Below are 18,888 nucleotides of genomic sequence, written 5' to 3'. Positions count from 1 at the left end.
CTGGCCAAATGAATATGGAAAAAATCCAAAATAAATTTCGGATTTTGAGGTTGGGCCTCCCCAACCTCCATTTCCCTCCCCCCCCCCCAGTCCCTCCGACTCAATTCCGTCAATTTTAGACGTTAAGTGCTGACATGAAACTTCCAACTTATCAAAAGTGGGGCCCACATGGAAGTGAAATTCCCAAACTGACCCTGGCCAAATGAATATGGAAATTGGGTCTCCCCAACCTCCATTCCCCCCCTACCCCCACCCCAGTCCCTCCGACTCAATTCCGTTAATTTTAGACGTTAAGTGCTGACATGAAACTTCAAACTCATCAAAAGTGGGGCCCACATGAAAGTGAAATTCCCAAACTGACCCTGTCCAAATGAATATGGAAATTGGGTCTCCCCAACCTCCACTCCCCCCCCCCACACCCTCACCCCAGTCCCTCCGACTCAATTCCGTCAATTTTAGACGTTAAGTGCTGACATGAAACTTCCAACTCATCAAAAGTGGGGCCCACATGGAAGTGAAATTCCCAAACTGACCCTGGCCAAATGAATATGGAAATTGGGTCTCCCCAACCTCCATTCCCCCCTACCCCCACCCCAGTCCCTCCGACTCAATTCTGTTAATTTTAGACGTTAAGTGCTGACATGAAACTTCCAACTCATCAAAAGTGGGGCCCACATGAAAGTGAAATTCCCAAACTGACCCTGTCCAAATGAATATGGAAATTGGGTCTCCCCAACCTCCATTCCCCCCTACCCCCACCCCAGTCCCTCCGACTCAATTCTATTAATTTTAGACGTTAAGTGCTGACATGAAACTTCCAACTCATCAAAAGTGGGGCCCACATGAAAGTGAAATTCCCAAACTGACCCTGTCCAAATGAATATGGAAATTGGGTCTCCCTAACCTCCACTCCCACCCACCCCCCCCCCCCCCCCCACACCCTCACCCCAGTCCCTCCGACTCAATTCCGTCAATTTTAGACGTTAAGTGCTGACATGAAACTTCCAACTCATCAAAAGTGGGGCCCACATGGAAGTGAAATTCCCAAACTGACCCTGGCCAAATGAATATGGAAATTGGGTCTCCCCAACCTCCACTCCCCCCCCCCCCCGCATATGCAAATAAAATCCCCCAACCACCAAACCACTTGCATGATATTAGTATATTGCAAACAAAAATAATATATAATATATATATATGTATAATAGGTTTAAAAACACTTTGTCATCGTCGTCTGTGGCGCCTTATCATATCATGATTCCCATCTTTCCCATTTTCAATATGCTCCCTCTCTCTCAGTCATTGCTAATATGAGTATATGACACAAAGCCACAGACTTTGAAATCCCCACTTCGAAATCCACTGCAATGCCGCCACCAGCTACACTCTCATCTTCTTCCTCCTTCACCCTCCTCTCCCCATCTCCAAAGCTCGCATCTTTCCACTCCAAAACCCACTCCTTCAACTCCACCACGCGCTTCATGCGCCCCCGTTCCCCTCCCTCCATCACTCTGCAATGCGCCGTCATCGAGAAAGAGACGCCAGAGATGAAAAAATCTGAGACTTTCCTCCATGAGTTGTCGTCGTCGACCTCAATCCGGGCGCGGTTCGATAAGATGATACGGGAGGCGCCGGACACAATGTGTGAGGCCATCGCCATTTGGGAGAAGGCTGGGATTAATGTGTCTGTTGTGTATGGAGTTATGCCGCCTGAGGCTTATAGAGCTGCCAAGATCGCCGCCACTTATCACAAGCCCGGGCGGTGCTGTTCTTCGCTGCCGGAATTAGCTTTGAGATTGCTTGATTTATGCTCTAATTGTGAAAAAATGTCACCCCCACCGCTTCCTTCTTTATTATATTTAGGTCTTTCATGGCAGAAAAGGAAGAAAAAGAGGAGAGGAGGAGAGAGGTGGGTGGAGAAGGACAATGACAAAGTGTTTTTAAACCTATTGTACATATATATATTGTTTTTGTTTGCAATATACCTGTACCATGCAAGTGGTCTGGTGGTTGGGGCTTTCGTTTGCATATGCGTAAGGGGGGAGGGGGGGTTTCGAGTCTCTCTAACCTCAAAGTCCGGAATTTGTTTTGGATTTTTTCCATATTCAGTTGGCCATAGTCAATTTGGGAATTTCACTTCCGTGTGGACCCTACTTTTGATGAGTTGGAAATGTCATGTCAGCACTTAACGTCTGAAATTGACGGAATTGAGTCGAAAGAACCTATTGGACGAGAAGATGATATTGTGGGAATGTTTTTGATGAAATCAAAAGTCGAGAGACTGAATTGATGTTTGGCCCATACCACAAGGTACTAAACATTATTTAACCGTATTTCTTATTGGTCTCTTAATTTAATTTTTTTTTTCACTCCATGCATAGTTCCCACCAAATTCTGATGATATTATTGGTTAAGACTATCACATATCACATAGCAGTGCCACGTGGTGCTCCCGGATGGACAAAATAATTCCTCTACAGACGATTCATGCAACTCAGCTAAGAAAGTTGATCGTCATGTATCCCTTAGGTTAGGTTAGTCCTCAGCCGCAACTACGTGCCTTTTTGGGATATTGGAGCTTGTAACTTTTCTAGTCTGGCCATTTCGCATGGTCCTTGAATGAATGTCTCGAGATCCCCGACCGTCGGTAGGTAATTGAATGGCAGACCAGACGAATATGTGTCGTCTCTGCTTTCTAACCCAAAGTCAAAATTAGAGGCGTTCACGTATGGCAGCTTTATGCCATTGACTTCTCAACCAAATGCATTGACAGATTGTGTGAAACTGTGAATCATTGATTCTACTCGTACTATATTGGATTACTATTACTATTATTATAAAAAAAAAATGTTGGATTACTATTTCTATACTATCATAAAAAGGGAGAAACTATCACTATAACTTTAAAAAAAAAAATTTCATAATTTCATATGTTCGGTTGGTATTTACTGATAGCTCATAAAATGCTCGGCAGTACTCTACTAAATAATCTCTTTTGAGTTCGGTAAAATTTTACCAAACGATTCTATAGTGACAAAATCATTCAAATTATTTAATAATATGACAATGTCCACTGAATAAGACAAAAATGTTTAGCAGATGAAGTTTGGAACAAAATGCAAACTAGAATATGTTATGATCTAAAAATCATAGAAATAATGAAATTTGATGATAGATGCTGAGAAATGTAAAATTTAACTATAAATGATGAGAGTGAGAATAAAGGCTTAGTTTAGGATGCAGTACGAAAAATAACATGTAATTTTTAATAATTTATTGTCCTATATCATAATTTTGCATTAACCTATATCATTCTTGCAATAAACAAAAAAATGAAAAAATACGCACAAATGGCAATAGCCGCAGCTTTAGGTATTCGATCGTCTTTCGGAAGGTGTTAAGTTATATATATTTTATGGCACTGTTGAGAAGCCCGACGGAATCAGACTCAAACTGGAACGGCTAACGGCCCTTTTGATCAAGCAAGGAAGAGCAGCCAAAAATTCAGAGAGTCAACAGAACATGCAGAGCCACCCAAAACCAGAAGAAAGGTTTCATCTTGGGTTAATTTGACCCCAAAGTTTTAACATGTGGGCTTCTCAAGTTTACATCTGGGCTTTTACCTATTCGAAGGTACACACCACCTGACTTGATGGTTTTCCCATTGTGTGTTCATGTCATTTTTCCCGTTCTGGATTTCAACTATGCTGTTTTGATCTCATCTTGCGGGTAAATTTCTAGTTGCCTTCATCAGCATTGTGATCATTTACATTGAGGATTCATAGTTGACCGTTTGGAATTTCCCTATGCAGGCTAGAACTGTGTTGAATTTTTTTAATCTGAATACTTGACTAGTAGGCTTCAGGATCGAGTTAGATCGAGTTTCTCAATATGCTTAAGTAAAAAAATATATTTAATTATCTATGACTTCCTGGAAGGAGGAATCAACACGGAATTGGGTCCTTCTGAAAAAAAGAACCAGGAACTAGTGACTAACAAATTCATATTAATGAGGATGCAGGAAAACATTATTCCTAGAATATCAAAAACTAGCAAGCTAGCTAGTTCTGTTCTCAGCTGGAGACCTTTAGCTGGAGTTTAGCCATCAACTTCTCTTTGTAATTTTCTCTCTTCAGGAGGCAATGCCTAGCACGAGGGTTATCATCAGAAAAGAATTGTGTCCTCTTATCTGCTTCATATTTTTATTTAGCTTCTTTTTATCTTCATCTTTTGCAACAGACACACTAACACCCGGAGACACACTTACAGTCAATCAAACCCTGGTTTCAGCTGGTGGAGTTTTCGAGCTCGGCTTCTTCAAAAGTGACTTTTCAGGTAGTTACTATCTAGGAATTTGGTTCAGAGCCGATGCAAACAAGGTTGTTTGGGTTGGTAACCGCAGAGTTCCCATATTGGACGCTTCAGGAAGTCTTCAAATACTATCTGGGAATCTGGTTCTTATAGACCGCCGTCAAAACCCTTTGCTAGTCAGTACAGGAAATGTTGCCATGGCCATAAACGCAACCGCAACACTTCTTGACTCTGGAAATTTTATCCTTAAAGAAGAAAATACAGGCATGATTTGCACTTTTGATAAGCTTCCCTAATGTTTCTGTTTCTAACAAGTATTGATGTTACATACACCATCTTGATAATTTCTTTGAGCAGATTTGACTCCAAAACCATTTTGATGTATAGTTCTTTCAATTCCAATAACAGTCTTTATCTCAGACCCTCAACATGTCCGTTAACAGCTATATTTAATTATTTGGATCATACAGGTACTATGCTATGGCAAAGTTTTGATATTCCTACTGATACTTATCTTCCTGGGATGAAACTTGGTTGGTCTCAGCTTAACAGTAACCAGCCAATCTTTCGCGCTTTTGTTTCTTGGGTCAACCCCCAAAATCCTGCTCTTGGCAACTTTACTTTAACCATGAACAGGATCAACTTTACAAAGCTTCAGGTTTGGAGAGGAAATATTCAAATGAATGTTGGGTCTTGGGATGGACATAATGTGCGGTTTATCTTTAATAACTCAACAAGTGGAAATGACTACAATTTTAGTTACCACTCCAATGCAGATGAAGTCTACTTTACTTTTAGTGGGAATAAGAATTATGACCTCATGTGGTTTGTGATGGCTTCCACGGGAAAGCTAGATCAGTATTATATGGTGGATGGGAAGATTTCTTCTGTGAGTAATGCTGTGTGTGATCCAACTGGGAGCTGCTTGAATTCCCTACCGTCTATGTGTAAGAATGGTGATAGTTTTTCACAGGTGAAGGGTTCACTGCCTTCTACTTTTAATAGTGGTTCTATAAATATGGGGACTGCAGATTGTGAATCTTGGTGCCGGAGCAATTGTTCTTGTACATCATTTGCTTCACCTCAGAATGATCAAGTATGCCAACTTTATTACGGGAGGACACATGATTTATTGAAGATCATAGAGAAGGGGACAGGAATTATATACATCCGCGGTGGTGCTCCAAGTGGTAAGTTGGAAATTTCAGAACAAGATTGTAATTTTATTGGTTTTTTGAGACAGCCTACTGCTTTGCTGTCAGGTTGTCAATTTGGAGTTTTAGACGGTATTAGACCACACTTTCAAACAATAACCAACTTGATCGATAGGTTGTATAAGAAGTTAACTTCAGCTAACAAGTTGTTTCAAAACTGAGTGGTTCTAAATATATATTTAGGTCTCCAACTTCTGGTTTGCACCACCCATAATAGATTTATACAATAAAAGTTCTTACAATATGTTTCATTTGGTAGGATTGATGGTGACAATCAATTAGTTCAATCGCTTACACTGGTGCATAGTTTAATCAATAATCATCAGTCCTCAAAATTTGTTAAAAAAATGTTGTTTATTGGATAATGTCAAGGGTTTGGAATTCTTTGATTAGGTTGATGGACTTTCTGCGAATGAATCTGTTTTAATACAAAAAAATTGTAGGAGAGTTGAAATCTAAAATGATATTCAGGTCCATACTGTAGCTGCAGTTCAATAGATAATGGCCTTTCAATATCATAATTACAGGACTTGATTATTGTATTGGCAGTAGAAAGGCTTCACTGGTGAGATTGCAAACTGGGTCATTAGACCCTAAGTCAAGACTTGTTACGGAAGAGTTAGTGTTACCCCATCGATTTGTTTGTACTTTTTTTTTAATATGGGGTTGATAAGGCAAATTTTGTTTTTAATTCCTAATTTTGTTAGAGTTAATAGTACAGATATTCTGCACAGCAACAAATGTTATATGAAATTTACCAACAAAATGGTGGCATTTTCACTCTTCAGATGTTAAGAACTGGAAACTCTGGTTGGCTACCGTCCTTCCTTTGGCGTCCCTCTTGGTTCTTATTCCAACCTCCTTATGCTGCTATCTGCGTTGGAGAAGAAGACGTAAAGGTGTGAGTTAATTTGATTGTTATTAGGTTGAGTAGATTGATATATAAATGTAATTGTTGGAGCTAAAAATTAGGGCAGTACTATTTTGCTCTCTTAAATAATTCTTTGTTCGACATGTTCTGTATATGTTATGTACCTATGATTCTTGCCATAATTTTGTGACTGAAAAGGCAACCTTGTGTAATCGATGTAGCAGAGGATCCAGTAACCAGACGGGAAGGCATTATCAATTTGGATCTGGTGAGTTTATTCCAAATGGGAACTAATGAGTCACAACTTCGTCATGATGAAGTCAGAGGTACAAATAACCTGGAATTAGGCAGACAGAAGGATCAAGAACTGCCCTTGTTTAGCTTTGCTACCATACAGACTGCAACACATAACTTTGCGGAGGCTAATAAACTTGGGGAAGGAGGATTTGGGCCTGTCTATAAGGCAAGGCATCAATTCCCTGGCTTTACATGACTGATTGTTGTAATTTTGAATAATGCATATTATGTTAAACGACTCAATCTGGCACATTCTAGTCCATCTGATCAATGGACCAATGACACCCTAGCATCATTATAACAAGACAAACTATCTGTGTCAAGAAAGTATTTCCCTGCAATTTTGTTTTTAGCATTGTCAAGATCCTCTTAGTAACCTTGAATATATTTTATTGTATTGAAACAGGGGAAGTTACCAGTAGAAGGACCTGTAATTGCAGTGAAAAGACTGTCCAAAATTTCCCGTCAAGGGTTGGGGGAGTTCAAAAATGAAGTCTCAGTAATTTGTAAGCTTCAACACAGGAACTTGGTTAGGCTTTTTGGATGCTGCATTGAAGCAGAAGAAAGTATACTTGTTTATGAGTATATGCCCAACAAAAGCCTGGATTTTTTCATTTTTGGTAAGTGCATGATCTCTTTTTAGTTTTGAATATGTCCTACATGTTCCGATTCTTGCTATCTTTTATGTTCCGTAATTCCGTATCTTTGATCACATTTGAAATGAATTGGGTAGACTCAACCAAACGGGTCCTTTTGGATTGGAGAAAGCGCATCAACATTATTGAAGGCATTGCTCAAGGACTTCAATATCTTCACAAATACTCAAGATTAAGGATCATTCACCGTGATTTAAAGCCCAGCAATATCTTGTTGGACAGTGACATGAACCCAAAAATTTCTGATTTTGGCATGGCAAGAATTTTTGGGGATAATGACTCTAAGGGGAAAACAAACAGGGTTGTTGGCACATTGTAAGTAGATGTTCTGCAGCATGCGCTTTTCGACAATACATGCTAAATATACATTTGATTTGGTTTCCTTATACTGTAAAGTCATTCATAATCACGTTGATTGTCACATCTCTCATTAAATTCATTTTCATAATAAGATATTGTAGACAACGAATATGGTATACATAGCTTTACTATTTCGTTTTGTTTCTAATGCATTTTGGCCTCTGATTGTCAGTGGTTACATGTCTCCTGAGTATGCCATGGACGGGCTCTTTTCTGAAAAGTCAGATGTGTTCAGCTTTGGGGTGATCTTATTAGAGATCATAAGTGCCAAGAAGAATATTGCCTTCTTTGAGGCAGATCACTCTCTGAACTTACTTGGCAAAGTAAGCAACTTCAGTCAATCAACCCCGAACTTCTCCGCTCACTTTTATATCTGTACATGTATTTACAGCTACAATTTTTTAATCCTATTATTATAGGCTTGGAATCTGTGGAAAGAAGGCAGTAGCATGGAGTTGATGGATCCAACACTCGGTGGTTCTTGTTCAAGCAGTGAAGCTATCAGATGCACTCAAATTGGTCTTCTGTGTGTGCAAGAAAGAGCTACTGATCGACCAACAATGTCAGATGTTATTTCTATGCTAAGCAATCAGTCATGTTCTCTGCCACTTCCCAAACAGCCTGCATTTTTGAGTCAGTTAAGTTCAACTGATGCAGATTCATCTTCAAGTAGGCACAGACATTACTCTCAAAATGACATGACTATTTCAGAAGAACATGGCAGGTAGCAAGTTAGAATTCACTGGGCTTTGCAATTAATAATATTGCTGCTGCCTTCGTAGGGATGATTTTATTTGAATCAAAAGTGTAATGTAATGCCTTTTCAAAAAAGAAAAGAAAGAAAAAAAGTGTAATGTAATGCAAAAGGGAATCGCAGTTTTTATCCATAATCACAGCTCTTACCATAGTGTGATCATAGAGGTGCCCATTGGTACGGAAATGTTTATATTCTTTTTGGCCAATTCCTTTTGTGTTTGCAGCATCGAAAAGTAATTGAACAATAATCAGGATCAGTAAAAACTATATGGACTGCATTATAGTATCAAATACATTTTTAATAGAAACAGGAATTCAGAGAATATATAGTGTTTCTCTCCCATATTATTGGTCAAGTTATTGCCTAGGTATCACTTTTATAACAACATATGCATGTGTGCCACTTGGAGTGTGCTGGACACTGAAATCCAGTGGCATACCAGTCGCAGACACCAATTTCCCTGCTCAAGAGGCAAAGCTGTTGGAAGATCTCTCTCTGTGGTTGTGTAACTTAACTTCTTCCGTTTCACTTTTGCTCGAAAACAATTTCTATCTTTTTTTTCTTTCAATTTAGAGGTTGTATTTCAGAAAAACATGACTGCCCTCTGTTTTCAGATTCTGGGATTTCATGGAGGAGGAAGCTACAGAGCACTGGACTGTCCAGCAATGGTTTTGTATCGTCATTACCATTACTGCAAACATGGAGATAGATTGAAGATGGTTTTCAAGCTATGATCTCCACGTCTGCGTTCTTATGGAAAGCAAAAGGTACAAACCATATGGTTCTGGGTTTCCTATTGTGTTGCATGGTTCTTGTTTTGGATTTATTCAGCCGGCGTCAAATCCGGTCTGGGAATTTGGTTCTCATGGACCATGACACGTATTGATAGTCATTCAGGGTCACTACTATCACAAGTTGACTTCATAAGCATTCTGATAATGTACATGTGTATTCATAGTTGACCGATTGGAAGTTTGGAAATTTCCTATGCAAGGCAGAAAGGCTTTTTAATTTAGTAACCCTAAAACTTAACCATTAAGCATTTATGATCCAGGAGTTTCCATTATGTTTAAACTGATATTTTATTTCCTTTAAGGCTGGAAGATCAACACAAGAATGATCTTTTCAGGATAAAGAACCAGTAAACAGTTGACTAAGAGAACATGTAGTAGTGAGGATGAAGGAAAACTATATTATTAATTTAGAAATTAAATAAAAAGCTACAGCTAGCTAGCTCCCATCTAGTTGGGTCTTCATCTGGACCTCTAGCTTGAATTAGTTTATCAGCTTTGCTTTACACATTGTCTCTGCTACAGACAATGGCCAGCATCAAAGGAGAATTTCTTCATATTGTTTGTTTGATATCATCCTATACCTTCTTTTCATTTTCATCTCATGCATTAACTGATACACTTACACCTGAAGAAACACTAACAAATAATCAAACCTTGGTTTCAGCTGGTAGGATTTTTGAGCTTGGCTTCTTCGGTGATGACTTTTCAGGCAATTATTATATTGGCATTTGGTTCAAAGCCGATAAGAACAAGGTTGTCTGGGTTGGTAACCGTGAAATTCCCATATCAGATTCCTCAGGTATTCTTCAAATACGATCTGGGAATCTGGTTTTCATGGACAGACGTCAAGTTCCTTGGCTACTCAATTCTGGAAATGTTGCCACAGCCATAAACACAACTGCAACACTTCTTGATTCAGGAAATTTTGTCCTTAAAGAAGAATATACAGGTATGGTCTGAAATTTGATAATGTCTTGAAGTTTCTCTACTGTTTCTATTTCTAACTAGTAAATTTGATACAACATTTTCATATTTTCTCTTAGCAGAATTCACTTAAACCGTTTTCATATATAATTTTCTTTGGATTCCCATGACATGTTTATTTCAGACCTTCAACAGTAAACTGTGATACTTGATCCTACAGGTACTGTTCTATGGCAAAGTTTTGATAATCCAACTGATACTTATCTTCCTGGGATGAAACTTGGTTGGTCTGCACTAAACACTAACCAACCAAGCTTTCACCTTTTTGTTTCTTGGGTAAGCCCCCAAAGCCCTGCTCGTGGCCTTTTCACCTTAACCATGGACAGGATCAACTTTACAAAGATTCAGGTCTGGCGAGGAGATAAAGTTCGAATGGATATTGGGTTTTGGGATGGACATAACCTGCGGTTTATTTTTGACAACTCAACAAGTGGAAATGACTACAATTTTAGTCACCATTCCACTGCAGATGAAGCCTACTTTAATTTTAGAGGCAATAAGAATTATGACATCGTGTGGTTTGTGATGGCTTCCACGGGAAAACTAGATCAGTAATTTATGGTGGATGGGAAGATTTCTTCTGTGAGTCATGCCCTGTGTGAAAATTCAACTGGGAGGTGCTTGACTTCCCTACCATCTATGTGTGAGGATGGTGATAGCTTTTCACAGATTGAGGGATCACTGCCATCTACATTTAACATTGGTGCCATTAATACGGGGCCTAGTGGTTGTGAAACATTGTGTGAGAGCAATTGTTCTTGCACTGCATTTGCTTCACTTCAGAATGATCAAGAATGCCAACTTTATTATGGGAGTAAGCAGGATCTATGGAAGACCATAGTAAAAGGGCCAGGGATTATTTACATCCGCGGTACTGCTGCTACAAATGGTATGCCAGTAAACAATTCTCTTATGAACATTGGAAATCTGTTAACAAAACCAAAGCCTTTTTGGTTTGGCTAGAAGGGTTCTGGTTGTGACACCAAATAGTTGACTTGGAGGAGTTCTGGTTTTGACCTCATTCCTTGAATTGAAAAAAGCAACTCCTTCAAGCCAACTGAGGGGATCAATTTCAAAACTGATGCTCGCCCGTACTGTGAAGGGGTGCTGACACGGTCTGCTTAAAAGCCAGACTGTGTGCAGATATGTTACACAAAGAGTCCCAGCTAGTCTATGTTTTAAATCATTTGTTCAGTAGTTGGCATTGACATATATTATGAGTGTAAATGTTTTATTATCGGACAGTCTGCAATTTTTTTCTTGGGTTGTCATTTGTTCAGTAGTTTAGAAGGTTGCTGGGAGTTATGATATTCTGGCAAATAGTAGAGGTCTGCTGGACAGATCATAATTGGAGTCAATACTGAAGACTTGCTGTTGAAGTGAATACCCATCTAGTGGTTTTAGACTTCTTTTCTCATATGTTTGTTGTTTAGGAAAATTATTATTCTTTTAATTTCTTAAAATTAGTGAAAGTTGGTACAGCTCCTTTATGTGAAGCAAAAAATGTTATATACAACTTACCAACAAAATGCTGCCATTGTCTTCACTATTCAGGTGGTAAGAAGTGGAAACTCGGGTTAGCTCTCACAGTTTCTTTGGCTACCCTCTTGGTTCTTATTCCTTTATCCTAATGCTGCTATCTGCGTTGGAGAAAGGGACACAAAGGTTAGAGTTAATTTGATTGTTGGATTTATAGGGGCGTACCATTTTGCACTCTTTTACAATATTCCTGCACACTTTTGGAGTGAGGGAAGTAAAGTGAGTGCGAAGAGCGCTCCCCTAAAACTATCTATGACACCTTATGTCCGTCATTTTTTCCCTACTGAAAAAGGCCAACCTTGTGTAATTAATGTAATCAGAAGACTCAGTAACAGAAGGCATTATCAATTTGGACCAAGAGAGTTTATTCCAAAGGGCGACTAATGCGTCACCAGTTCAGCAGAATGCAGTTAGAGGTGCAAATAACGTGGAGTTAGGCAGGCAGAAGGATCAGGATCTGCCCTTGTTTAGTATTTCTACGATACAGACTGCAACAAATTACTTTGCAGAGTCTAATAAACTCGGGGAAGGTGGATTTGGGCCTGTCTATAAGGCAAGGCTTCAGTTCTTGCTTCACTTAATTGGTTAACAGTCATAATATTTTCTTTTCTTCTTTAGTAATGCTTCCTTACCAGATAATCGGCATGTTAAGTTTCTGAGATGTCAATCTGGTATTCAAAAATGAGTTCACCAATCAGTGACCCAGAATGACATTGCAGCAGCATATATAACATGCACAACAGTCTGTCAAGAAAACATTTCCCTGCAATTTATTTGGCACTGTGAATATCTTCTTAACCTCCAAAATGTTTTTTACATTATGAAAACAGGGTAAGCTCCTAGTAGAAGGACAAGAAATTGCAGTGAAAAGACTGTCCAAAATTTCCCGCCAAGGGTCAGGGGAATTCAAAAATGAAGTCTCAGTGATTTGTAATCTCCAACACAGGAACTTGGTTAGGCTTTTGGGATTCTGCATTGAATCAGAAGAAAGTATACTAATTTACGAATACATGCCCAACAAAAGCCTGGACTTTTTCATTTTTGGTTAGTGCATGATCTCCATTAGCATGCAACATGTCATATATGCTCCCTATTCTTGTGATCTTCTTTTCATATGTTTGTTGAGGTTCACATTTTGAGAGGAATTGGTGCAGATTCAACCAAACGGTTACTTTTGGATTGGGGAAAGCGTGTGAACATTGTGGAAGGGATTGCTCAAGGCCTTCTATATCTTCACAAATACTCCTGATTAAGGATCATTCACCGCGATTTAAAGTCCAGTAATATCCTGTTGGACAGTGACATGAACCCAAAGATTTCTGATTTTGGCATGGCAAGGATTTTCGGGGACAATGACACTAGAGGCAAAACAAACCGGGTTGTTGGTACATTGTAAGTAAAATGTTCTGTAGCTTGAGATTTACATGCTCATATGGTTTGGTTTCTTTTTACAACAAAACTATCTCTACTGCATTTACTAACACATTGCTGTTGGCGTCTCTATTTAAATTGGGATCCATCATATGTGTAAAACTTTGTAAACGATGTTAGTCCAACTTTCCTTCCTTTTCTAATGCATTTTGTCCTCTGATTATTAGTGGTTACATGTCACCGGAGTATGCCATGGACGGCCTCTTTTCTGAAAAATCCGATGTGTTTAGCTTTGGGGTGATCGTATTAGAGATTATTACTGGCAAGAAGAATATTGCCTTCTTTGAAGCTGATCATTCTCTGAACTTACTGGGCAAAGTAAGCAACTCTTGTAAATCAGGCCAGAATTGATCCAATCACTATTTATTATATGTCAACATAAATTTGTTTCTAATTAACATTTGTGAAATTCAATTATCTTAGGCTTGGACTTTGTGGAAAGAAGGTAATGGCATGGAGTTGATGGATTTGACACTGCGTGCTTCTTGTTCGAGCAGTGAAGTTATGAGATACATACAGATGGGTCTTCTGTGCGTGCAAGAAAGAGCTATTGATCGACCAAACATGTCTGATGTAGTTTCTCTGCTAAGCAATCAGTCATTTGCTCTGCCTTTTCCTAAAGAACCTGCATTTTTGAGTCAGCAAATTTCGACTGATGCAGATTCATCTTCAAGTAGGCAAAGACATTACTCTCAGAATGATCTAACCATTTCACAAGTGCATGGCAGGTAGCAAAAATTGAACTTCACCGGGCTTTGCAGTTAATAATACTGATATCACACTGTAGAATATTATGTTTTACTTGTATAGAAGTTGTAACTAATACAAAAGAAAATGCACCTGTAACAATAATCAAACCATCAAAGTTTTTGTACACATTATTTAGTAGCAACATTTCTCGAGGGTGATGTTTACAAGTGTGATACGTGTGCCGAGTTACATTTTGAATACTTAGCATAAAACGATTGCAGAGGAACAGCCCGACTACGAACCCAGGAAGCGCTTTTGCTAAACTCCGTTTCGGTTTAAGCGTTTCTGCATAAGCAGTTAAAGCCTTAAAGATGCTGTCTTTGACTTTGGTATCCCAGGAATTTTTTTCAATTAGAAAATGAGTGGATGCTTATTCAGATGGGTTTCATTAGAAAATGAGTGGATGCTGTTAAAGAATAGCGAAGGAGAAGACTTTGAAATTTTCAGATTTCAGTGATGACTGTAGTGGTCATCTTTACATCTGGGTGGTTCGATCTTTTTCTTTTCAGAAGGTAAAAACCACCAGCTTGTCCTTTTCCTATTGTATGTTGCATGCCATGTTTGTTGTTTTGAATGTCAATTGTGTTTTGTATTTATCTCCAGGTAAATAGTTAGCTTCAGAAGGATCGATTGTGATATACAGTTTTGTTCATATGACGATCTTCCACGATAGCGACAGTCAAGAAAGTGTGGTCTTACCCAATACATCACCATTACGCTCTAGAAGTTTCACTAATCTTTCAGTGATCAATGTTTTTCTTATTCGCTTTGTGTTCTGACCGCTACCACGGAAGACCGTCAAATTTCATTCATGTCTTTTCTTTTAAGACTAAGTTACCGGTAATTTTGACCGAGTAACCTGCCATCATTGCCGATGCAGGATTGCATTGTACAATTGTTTTCAACTCTTTTAGCTAGTTCGTGGAGCAATGGTAACAGAGGTGTCCTTGGTAGGATGATCGATATTTCCAGTTTTCTATTAGGTTCCTTGTACAACTTTTCAATGATATGAATTACCAAAAAGAAAAGAAAACTTTTCAATGATATGCGTTTGTCTCTATAATTTCTGAGTTCTGACCAATCCCGTGGGAAATATCGTCAAATATTTTGCTCGAGGGACTTGTGTCTTTTCTTTTTCAGAATAAGAGCAGTAAATAGTTGACTAAAGTAACCTGCCATGAATGAAATGCAGCAAGACTAGCTAGGCTCTTAGTCTTCTCTGGCCAGACTAGCTTGCATCAGCTTTGCAACACTGTCTCTGTAATGGCCATGTTTCTTCCTCTAATTTGCTTGATATCATCATTCTTTAGCTTTCTTTCGTTTTCATCTCGTGCAACAGATACTCTTACACCTTCAGACACGTTGAGAGATGGTCAAATCCTGGTTTCAGCTGGTGGAGTTTTTGAGCTTGGCTTCTTCGCTGAAAGCTTTTCAGGCTATCACTATCTGGGAATTTGGTTGAGAGCTGATGCAAGCAAGGTTGTCTGGGTTGATCGCGATACTCCCATATTGGATTCATCAGGCATGCTTCAAATCCTGTCAGGAAATTTGGTTCTCACAGACCGTCGACAAGTGCAATTGATAGTCAACACAGGAAGTCTTGCCACGGCCACAACTGCTAACGCAAGTGCAACACTTCTTGATACTGGAAATTTTGTCCTCAAGGAAGCAGATACAGGTAATACTATATGGCAAAGTTTTGATATACCGAGTGATACTTATCTTCCTGGGATGAAACTTGGGTTGTTTGGCCGAAACATATTTCACAGTATTGTTTCTTGGGCAAGCCCCCAAAACCCAGCTCGTGGCATCTTCACCTTAAGCATTAATAGCAACGACACCAGAAAGCTTTCAGTTCAGCGAGGAAATAATGGAGAGAAAATAGAAATCAGTTTCTGGGATGGAAATGGCATCCGGTTTATATTTGAAAATTCAACTGCCACTATGTACAATTTTAGCTTCCAGTCCAATGCAACCGAAGCATTCTACACTTTTACTACCAGTAAGAATTATGACCTTGTGTGGTTTGTGATGAATTACACTGGAAACCTGGACCAATATTTTATGGTGGATGGGAAGATCTCGTCTGTGAGTCATGCTTTGTGTGAGGCGTCAGCCGGTGGTAGTACTCGGACGTGTTCTAGTACAATACCTTCTAACTGTAAAGATGGTGCTGACTTTTCTCAGGCTAATGGTTTGCTGCCATCTACATCTAATACTACAGGTTCCCTAAATATGGTGATTACTGATTGTGAAACTTTCTGCAAGAACAATTGTTCTTGTACCGCGTTCGCTTCAGTTCAGAATGGTCAACCAGGATGTCAACTTTACTATGGGAGTAAACAGGATTTATTGAAGAACATAGAGAAGGGGGCAGGGCTTATTTACATCCGGGGTGGTGCTCCAAGTGGTGAGTCCAAATTAACCCAACTAAAATAATACTGCATTTGTATGCAATGCTTTCCTATTGTTATTACTCGATTAATAAAGTATGGTTTTGTTAACTTTTGTTCAAGACAACAAGAGATGTTATTAAACTTATATATGAATGGTGGTCTTGTCTGTCTAGATGCTAAGAAGTGGAAACTCAGGTTGGCTGTGGCGATTCCTGTAGCTTCTCTCTTGGTTCTTATTCCAATCTTCTTCACCTGCTACCTGTGCTGGAGAAAGCGACTGAAAGGTTAGAGTTTGTTTGTCATTGGCTTGACTACATTGCTAAATGTTATTGTGTAAGAAAAAAAATTGTGGCAGTGCTACTGTATGCAAAGAGTGCTTTCATTAGAGTGGTATGAGAATAATAGAATGTCTTAATAATTTTTTTGCCCTGATTTTCCTCATCAAGAAGGCAGGTCTCACCCTTGTTTACTTAATTTAAACAGAAGAACAAACTCAACAAGAAGCCATTTTCAATTCTGATCAAGTGAGATTGTTCCATGCGTTGCCATTTCATCACCATGAAGTTGGAGGTGTGAATAACATGGAACTAGGCATACACAAGGATAAAGAATTGCCCCTTTTTAGTTTTGCCACCATAAAGAAGGCAACAAATTACTTTGCAGATTCTAATAAACTTGGAGAAGGTGGATATGGGCCTGTCTATAAGGCAAGAATCGGTTCCCTGCTTTACATCTATGATTTTTAATTTTGGCATTGCCAACATCTTCTTAACCTTCTACATCTTTGTATATCCTACTGAGTTAAACAGGGCAAGTTGCTAGTTGAAGGACATGAAATTGCAGTGAAAAGGCTGTCCAAGATTTCCAGGCAAGGGTTGAGGGAGTTCAAAAACGAAGTCTCACTGATTTGTAAGCTTCAACATAGAAACTTGGTTAGGCTTCTGGGATGCTGCATTGAAGCAGAAGAAAGCATACTGATTTACGAGTACATGCCCAACAAAAGTCTAGATTTCTTCATTTTTGGTTGGTCCATAATCTTTTAAGCTGTTAGCTACACTCTGTTTCTTATTTTAAATACTCTGTTGCAAGGTTAGTTATCTATGTTCACAGTGCAGACTCAACCAAACAGGTACTTTTGGATTGGAGAAGGCGTGTTAACATTATTGAAGGGATTGCACAAGGTCTTCTATATCTTCACAAATACTCGAGATTAAGGATCATTCACCGTGATTTAAAGGCCAGCAATATTCTGCTGGACGGTGACATGAACCCCAAGATTTCTGATTTTGGCATGGCAAGAATTTTCAGGGACAATGACATTAGAGGAAAAACAAACCGGGTTGTTGGTACATTGTAAGTATATATATAGAAAAATATACACTTCTCGAGATGTTCCTTAATAAGATATTTGTACCACATTTATTCATCACATTGCAAATATCAAATTGAAATGATGACTTCCAACTTTGAATATTGAATATGGTATATAAAGCATGATTTTATCTGTTGTTCATCTTGTAATGCATTGGCCTCTGATTTCTAGTGGTTATATGTCTCCTGAGTACGCAATGGGCGGTCTCTTTTCTGAAAAATCCGATGTCTTTAGCTTTGGGGTGATCTTATTAGAGATCATAAGCGGCGAGAAGAATATTGCATTCTTTGAGGCTGATCACTCTCTGAACTTACTCAGCAAAGTAAGCAACCGTGAACTTATCCAGTCACTTTTTACATATGTGCATGTATCTGTAGCTAATATTTCGAAATCGGATTAATTGTTCTAGGCTTGGCATTTGTGGAAAGAAGGAAGCAGCATGGAGTTAATGGATTCAACACTGCGTGCTTCGTGTTCAAGCAGTGAAGTTATCAGATGCATACAGATGGGTCTTCTGTGCGTACAAGAAAAAGCTATTGATCGACCAACCATGTCGGATGTTGTTTCTATGCTAAGCAATCAGCCATTTGCTCTGCCTCTTCCCAAAGAACCTGCATTTTTGAGTCATTCAAGCTCCACTGATGCAGATTCATCTTCCAGTAGGCAAAGATATTACTCTAAAAATGATATGACAATTTCAGAAGAATGTGGCAGGTAGAAACTTAGAAGTCACCAGGGTTTGTAGTTCATAATATTGTTGCCGCTAAAGAGTTCATTTTACTTGTATAAACGCTGTAAGCAGTGCACAAGGAAATGCACATTTTTCACCTTATACAATTGTAATTAGGGGCACATTGTAGTATATTGTACAATTGTTTCCACTCTCCTACATAGTGGAGAAATGGTAAGAGAGGTGTCCTTGAACCTTTATACAACATTTAATAAGCTATATTTTTAGTTGTATATATATAGTGTCCTTGTACAACTTTTCAATGATATGTTTTTTATTCTCTATTATTTTTGACTAATTCCCTGGAATATCATCAAACTTCTTGCTTGAAGAACTTATGACTTTCAGAGAAATAGAGTAACTCTAGCCGCCCAGAGCGAGTTATGTACGAAGAAGAAAACCTTAGGTTTCTCTGTGCTTAGTGTC

The 18,888-nt window shown here is 38.9% G+C and overlaps 3 protein-coding genes and 1 pseudogene across 6 annotated transcripts; all 4 read left to right on the top strand.

Moving 5' to 3' along the window:
• Window positions 1–3,423: 3,423 nt before the first annotated feature.
• Window positions 3,424–9,185, top strand: LOC112171969 (receptor-like serine/threonine-protein kinase SD1-8). Of its 4 annotated transcripts, none has more exons than XM_040508364.1 (9): window positions 3,424–3,633; window positions 4,291–4,575; window positions 4,782–5,501; window positions 6,314–6,424; window positions 6,618–6,859; window positions 7,100–7,313; window positions 7,427–7,664; window positions 7,882–8,032; window positions 8,129–9,179. In XM_040508364.1, the coding sequence occupies exons 2-9, from the start codon at window positions 4,509–4,511 to the stop codon at window positions 8,435–8,437; spliced, it is 2,052 nt and encodes a 683-aa protein (XP_040364298.1). In that variant the 5' UTR covers window positions 3,424–3,633; window positions 4,291–4,508; the 3' UTR covers window positions 8,438–9,179. The 4 variants fall into 4 exon arrangements, with proteins under 4 accessions (XP_040364298.1, XP_024164869.1, XP_024164867.1 ...); XM_024309101.2 differs by lacking the exon at window positions 3,424–3,633 and having other exon boundaries at window positions 4,022–4,575; window positions 4,782–5,258; window positions 5,343–5,501; window positions 8,129–9,185; XM_024309099.2 differs by lacking the exon at window positions 3,424–3,633 and having other exon boundaries at window positions 4,022–4,575.
• Window positions 9,186–9,709: 524 nt separating this feature from the next.
• LOC112173833 (receptor-like serine/threonine-protein kinase SD1-8) lies at window positions 9,710–12,245 on the top strand. Its single transcript, XM_040508366.1, has 4 exons — window positions 9,710–10,209; window positions 10,405–11,133; window positions 11,799–11,909; window positions 12,104–12,245. The coding sequence occupies exons 1-2, from the start codon at window positions 9,786–9,788 to the stop codon at window positions 10,797–10,799; spliced, it is 819 nt and encodes a 272-aa protein (XP_040364300.1). The 5' UTR covers window positions 9,710–9,785; the 3' UTR covers window positions 10,800–11,133; window positions 11,799–11,909; window positions 12,104–12,245.
• LOC121048937 lies at window positions 10,803–15,008 on the top strand (annotated as a pseudogene).
• Window positions 15,009–15,094: 86 nt separating this feature from the next.
• Window positions 15,095–18,657, top strand: LOC112171701 (G-type lectin S-receptor-like serine/threonine-protein kinase B120). Its single transcript, XM_040508365.1, has 7 exons — window positions 15,095–16,374; window positions 16,534–16,644; window positions 16,844–17,067; window positions 17,170–17,383; window positions 17,476–17,713; window positions 17,904–18,054; window positions 18,142–18,657. The coding sequence occupies exons 1-7, from the start codon at window positions 15,228–15,230 to the stop codon at window positions 18,448–18,450; spliced, it is 2,394 nt and encodes a 797-aa protein (XP_040364299.1). The 5' UTR covers window positions 15,095–15,227; the 3' UTR covers window positions 18,451–18,657.
• Window positions 18,658–18,888: the final 231 nt, after the last annotated feature.

Source organism: Rosa chinensis, chromosome 6 (assembly GCF_002994745.2).
Source record: "Rosa chinensis cultivar Old Blush chromosome 6, RchiOBHm-V2, whole genome shotgun sequence".
Classification (NCBI taxonomy): domain Eukaryota; kingdom Viridiplantae; phylum Streptophyta; class Magnoliopsida; order Rosales; family Rosaceae; genus Rosa; species Rosa chinensis.
This window is presented reverse-complemented; position numbering and strand designations above follow the sequence as displayed.

Coding starts and splice junctions, on each gene's coding strand:
- LOC112171969 (XM_024309099.2), top strand. CDS start 4,143: ATGCCTAGCACGAGGGTTATCATCAGAAAAGAATTGTGTCCTCTTATC. Junction 4,576..4,781: donor CCTTAAAGAAGAAAATACAG/GCATGATTTGCA, acceptor TGGATCATACAG/GTACTATGCTATGGCAAAGT. Junction 8,033..8,128: donor CTCTGAACTTACTTGGCAAA/GTAAGCAACTTC, acceptor CTATTATTATAG/GCTTGGAATCTGTGGAAAGA.
- LOC112173833 (XM_040508366.1), top strand. CDS start 9,786: ATGGCCAGCATCAAAGGAGAATTTCTTCATATTGTTTGTTTGATATCA. Junction 10,210..10,404: donor CCTTAAAGAAGAATATACAG/GTATGGTCTGAA, acceptor TTGATCCTACAG/GTACTGTTCTATGGCAAAGT.
- LOC112171701 (XM_040508365.1), top strand. CDS start 15,228: ATGGCCATGTTTCTTCCTCTAATTTGCTTGATATCATCATTCTTTAGC. Junction 17,714..17,903: donor AACCGGGTTGTTGGTACATT/GTAAGTATATAT, acceptor TCTGATTTCTAG/TGGTTATATGTCTCCTGAGT. Junction 18,055..18,141: donor CTCTGAACTTACTCAGCAAA/GTAAGCAACCGT, acceptor TAATTGTTCTAG/GCTTGGCATTTGTGGAAAGA.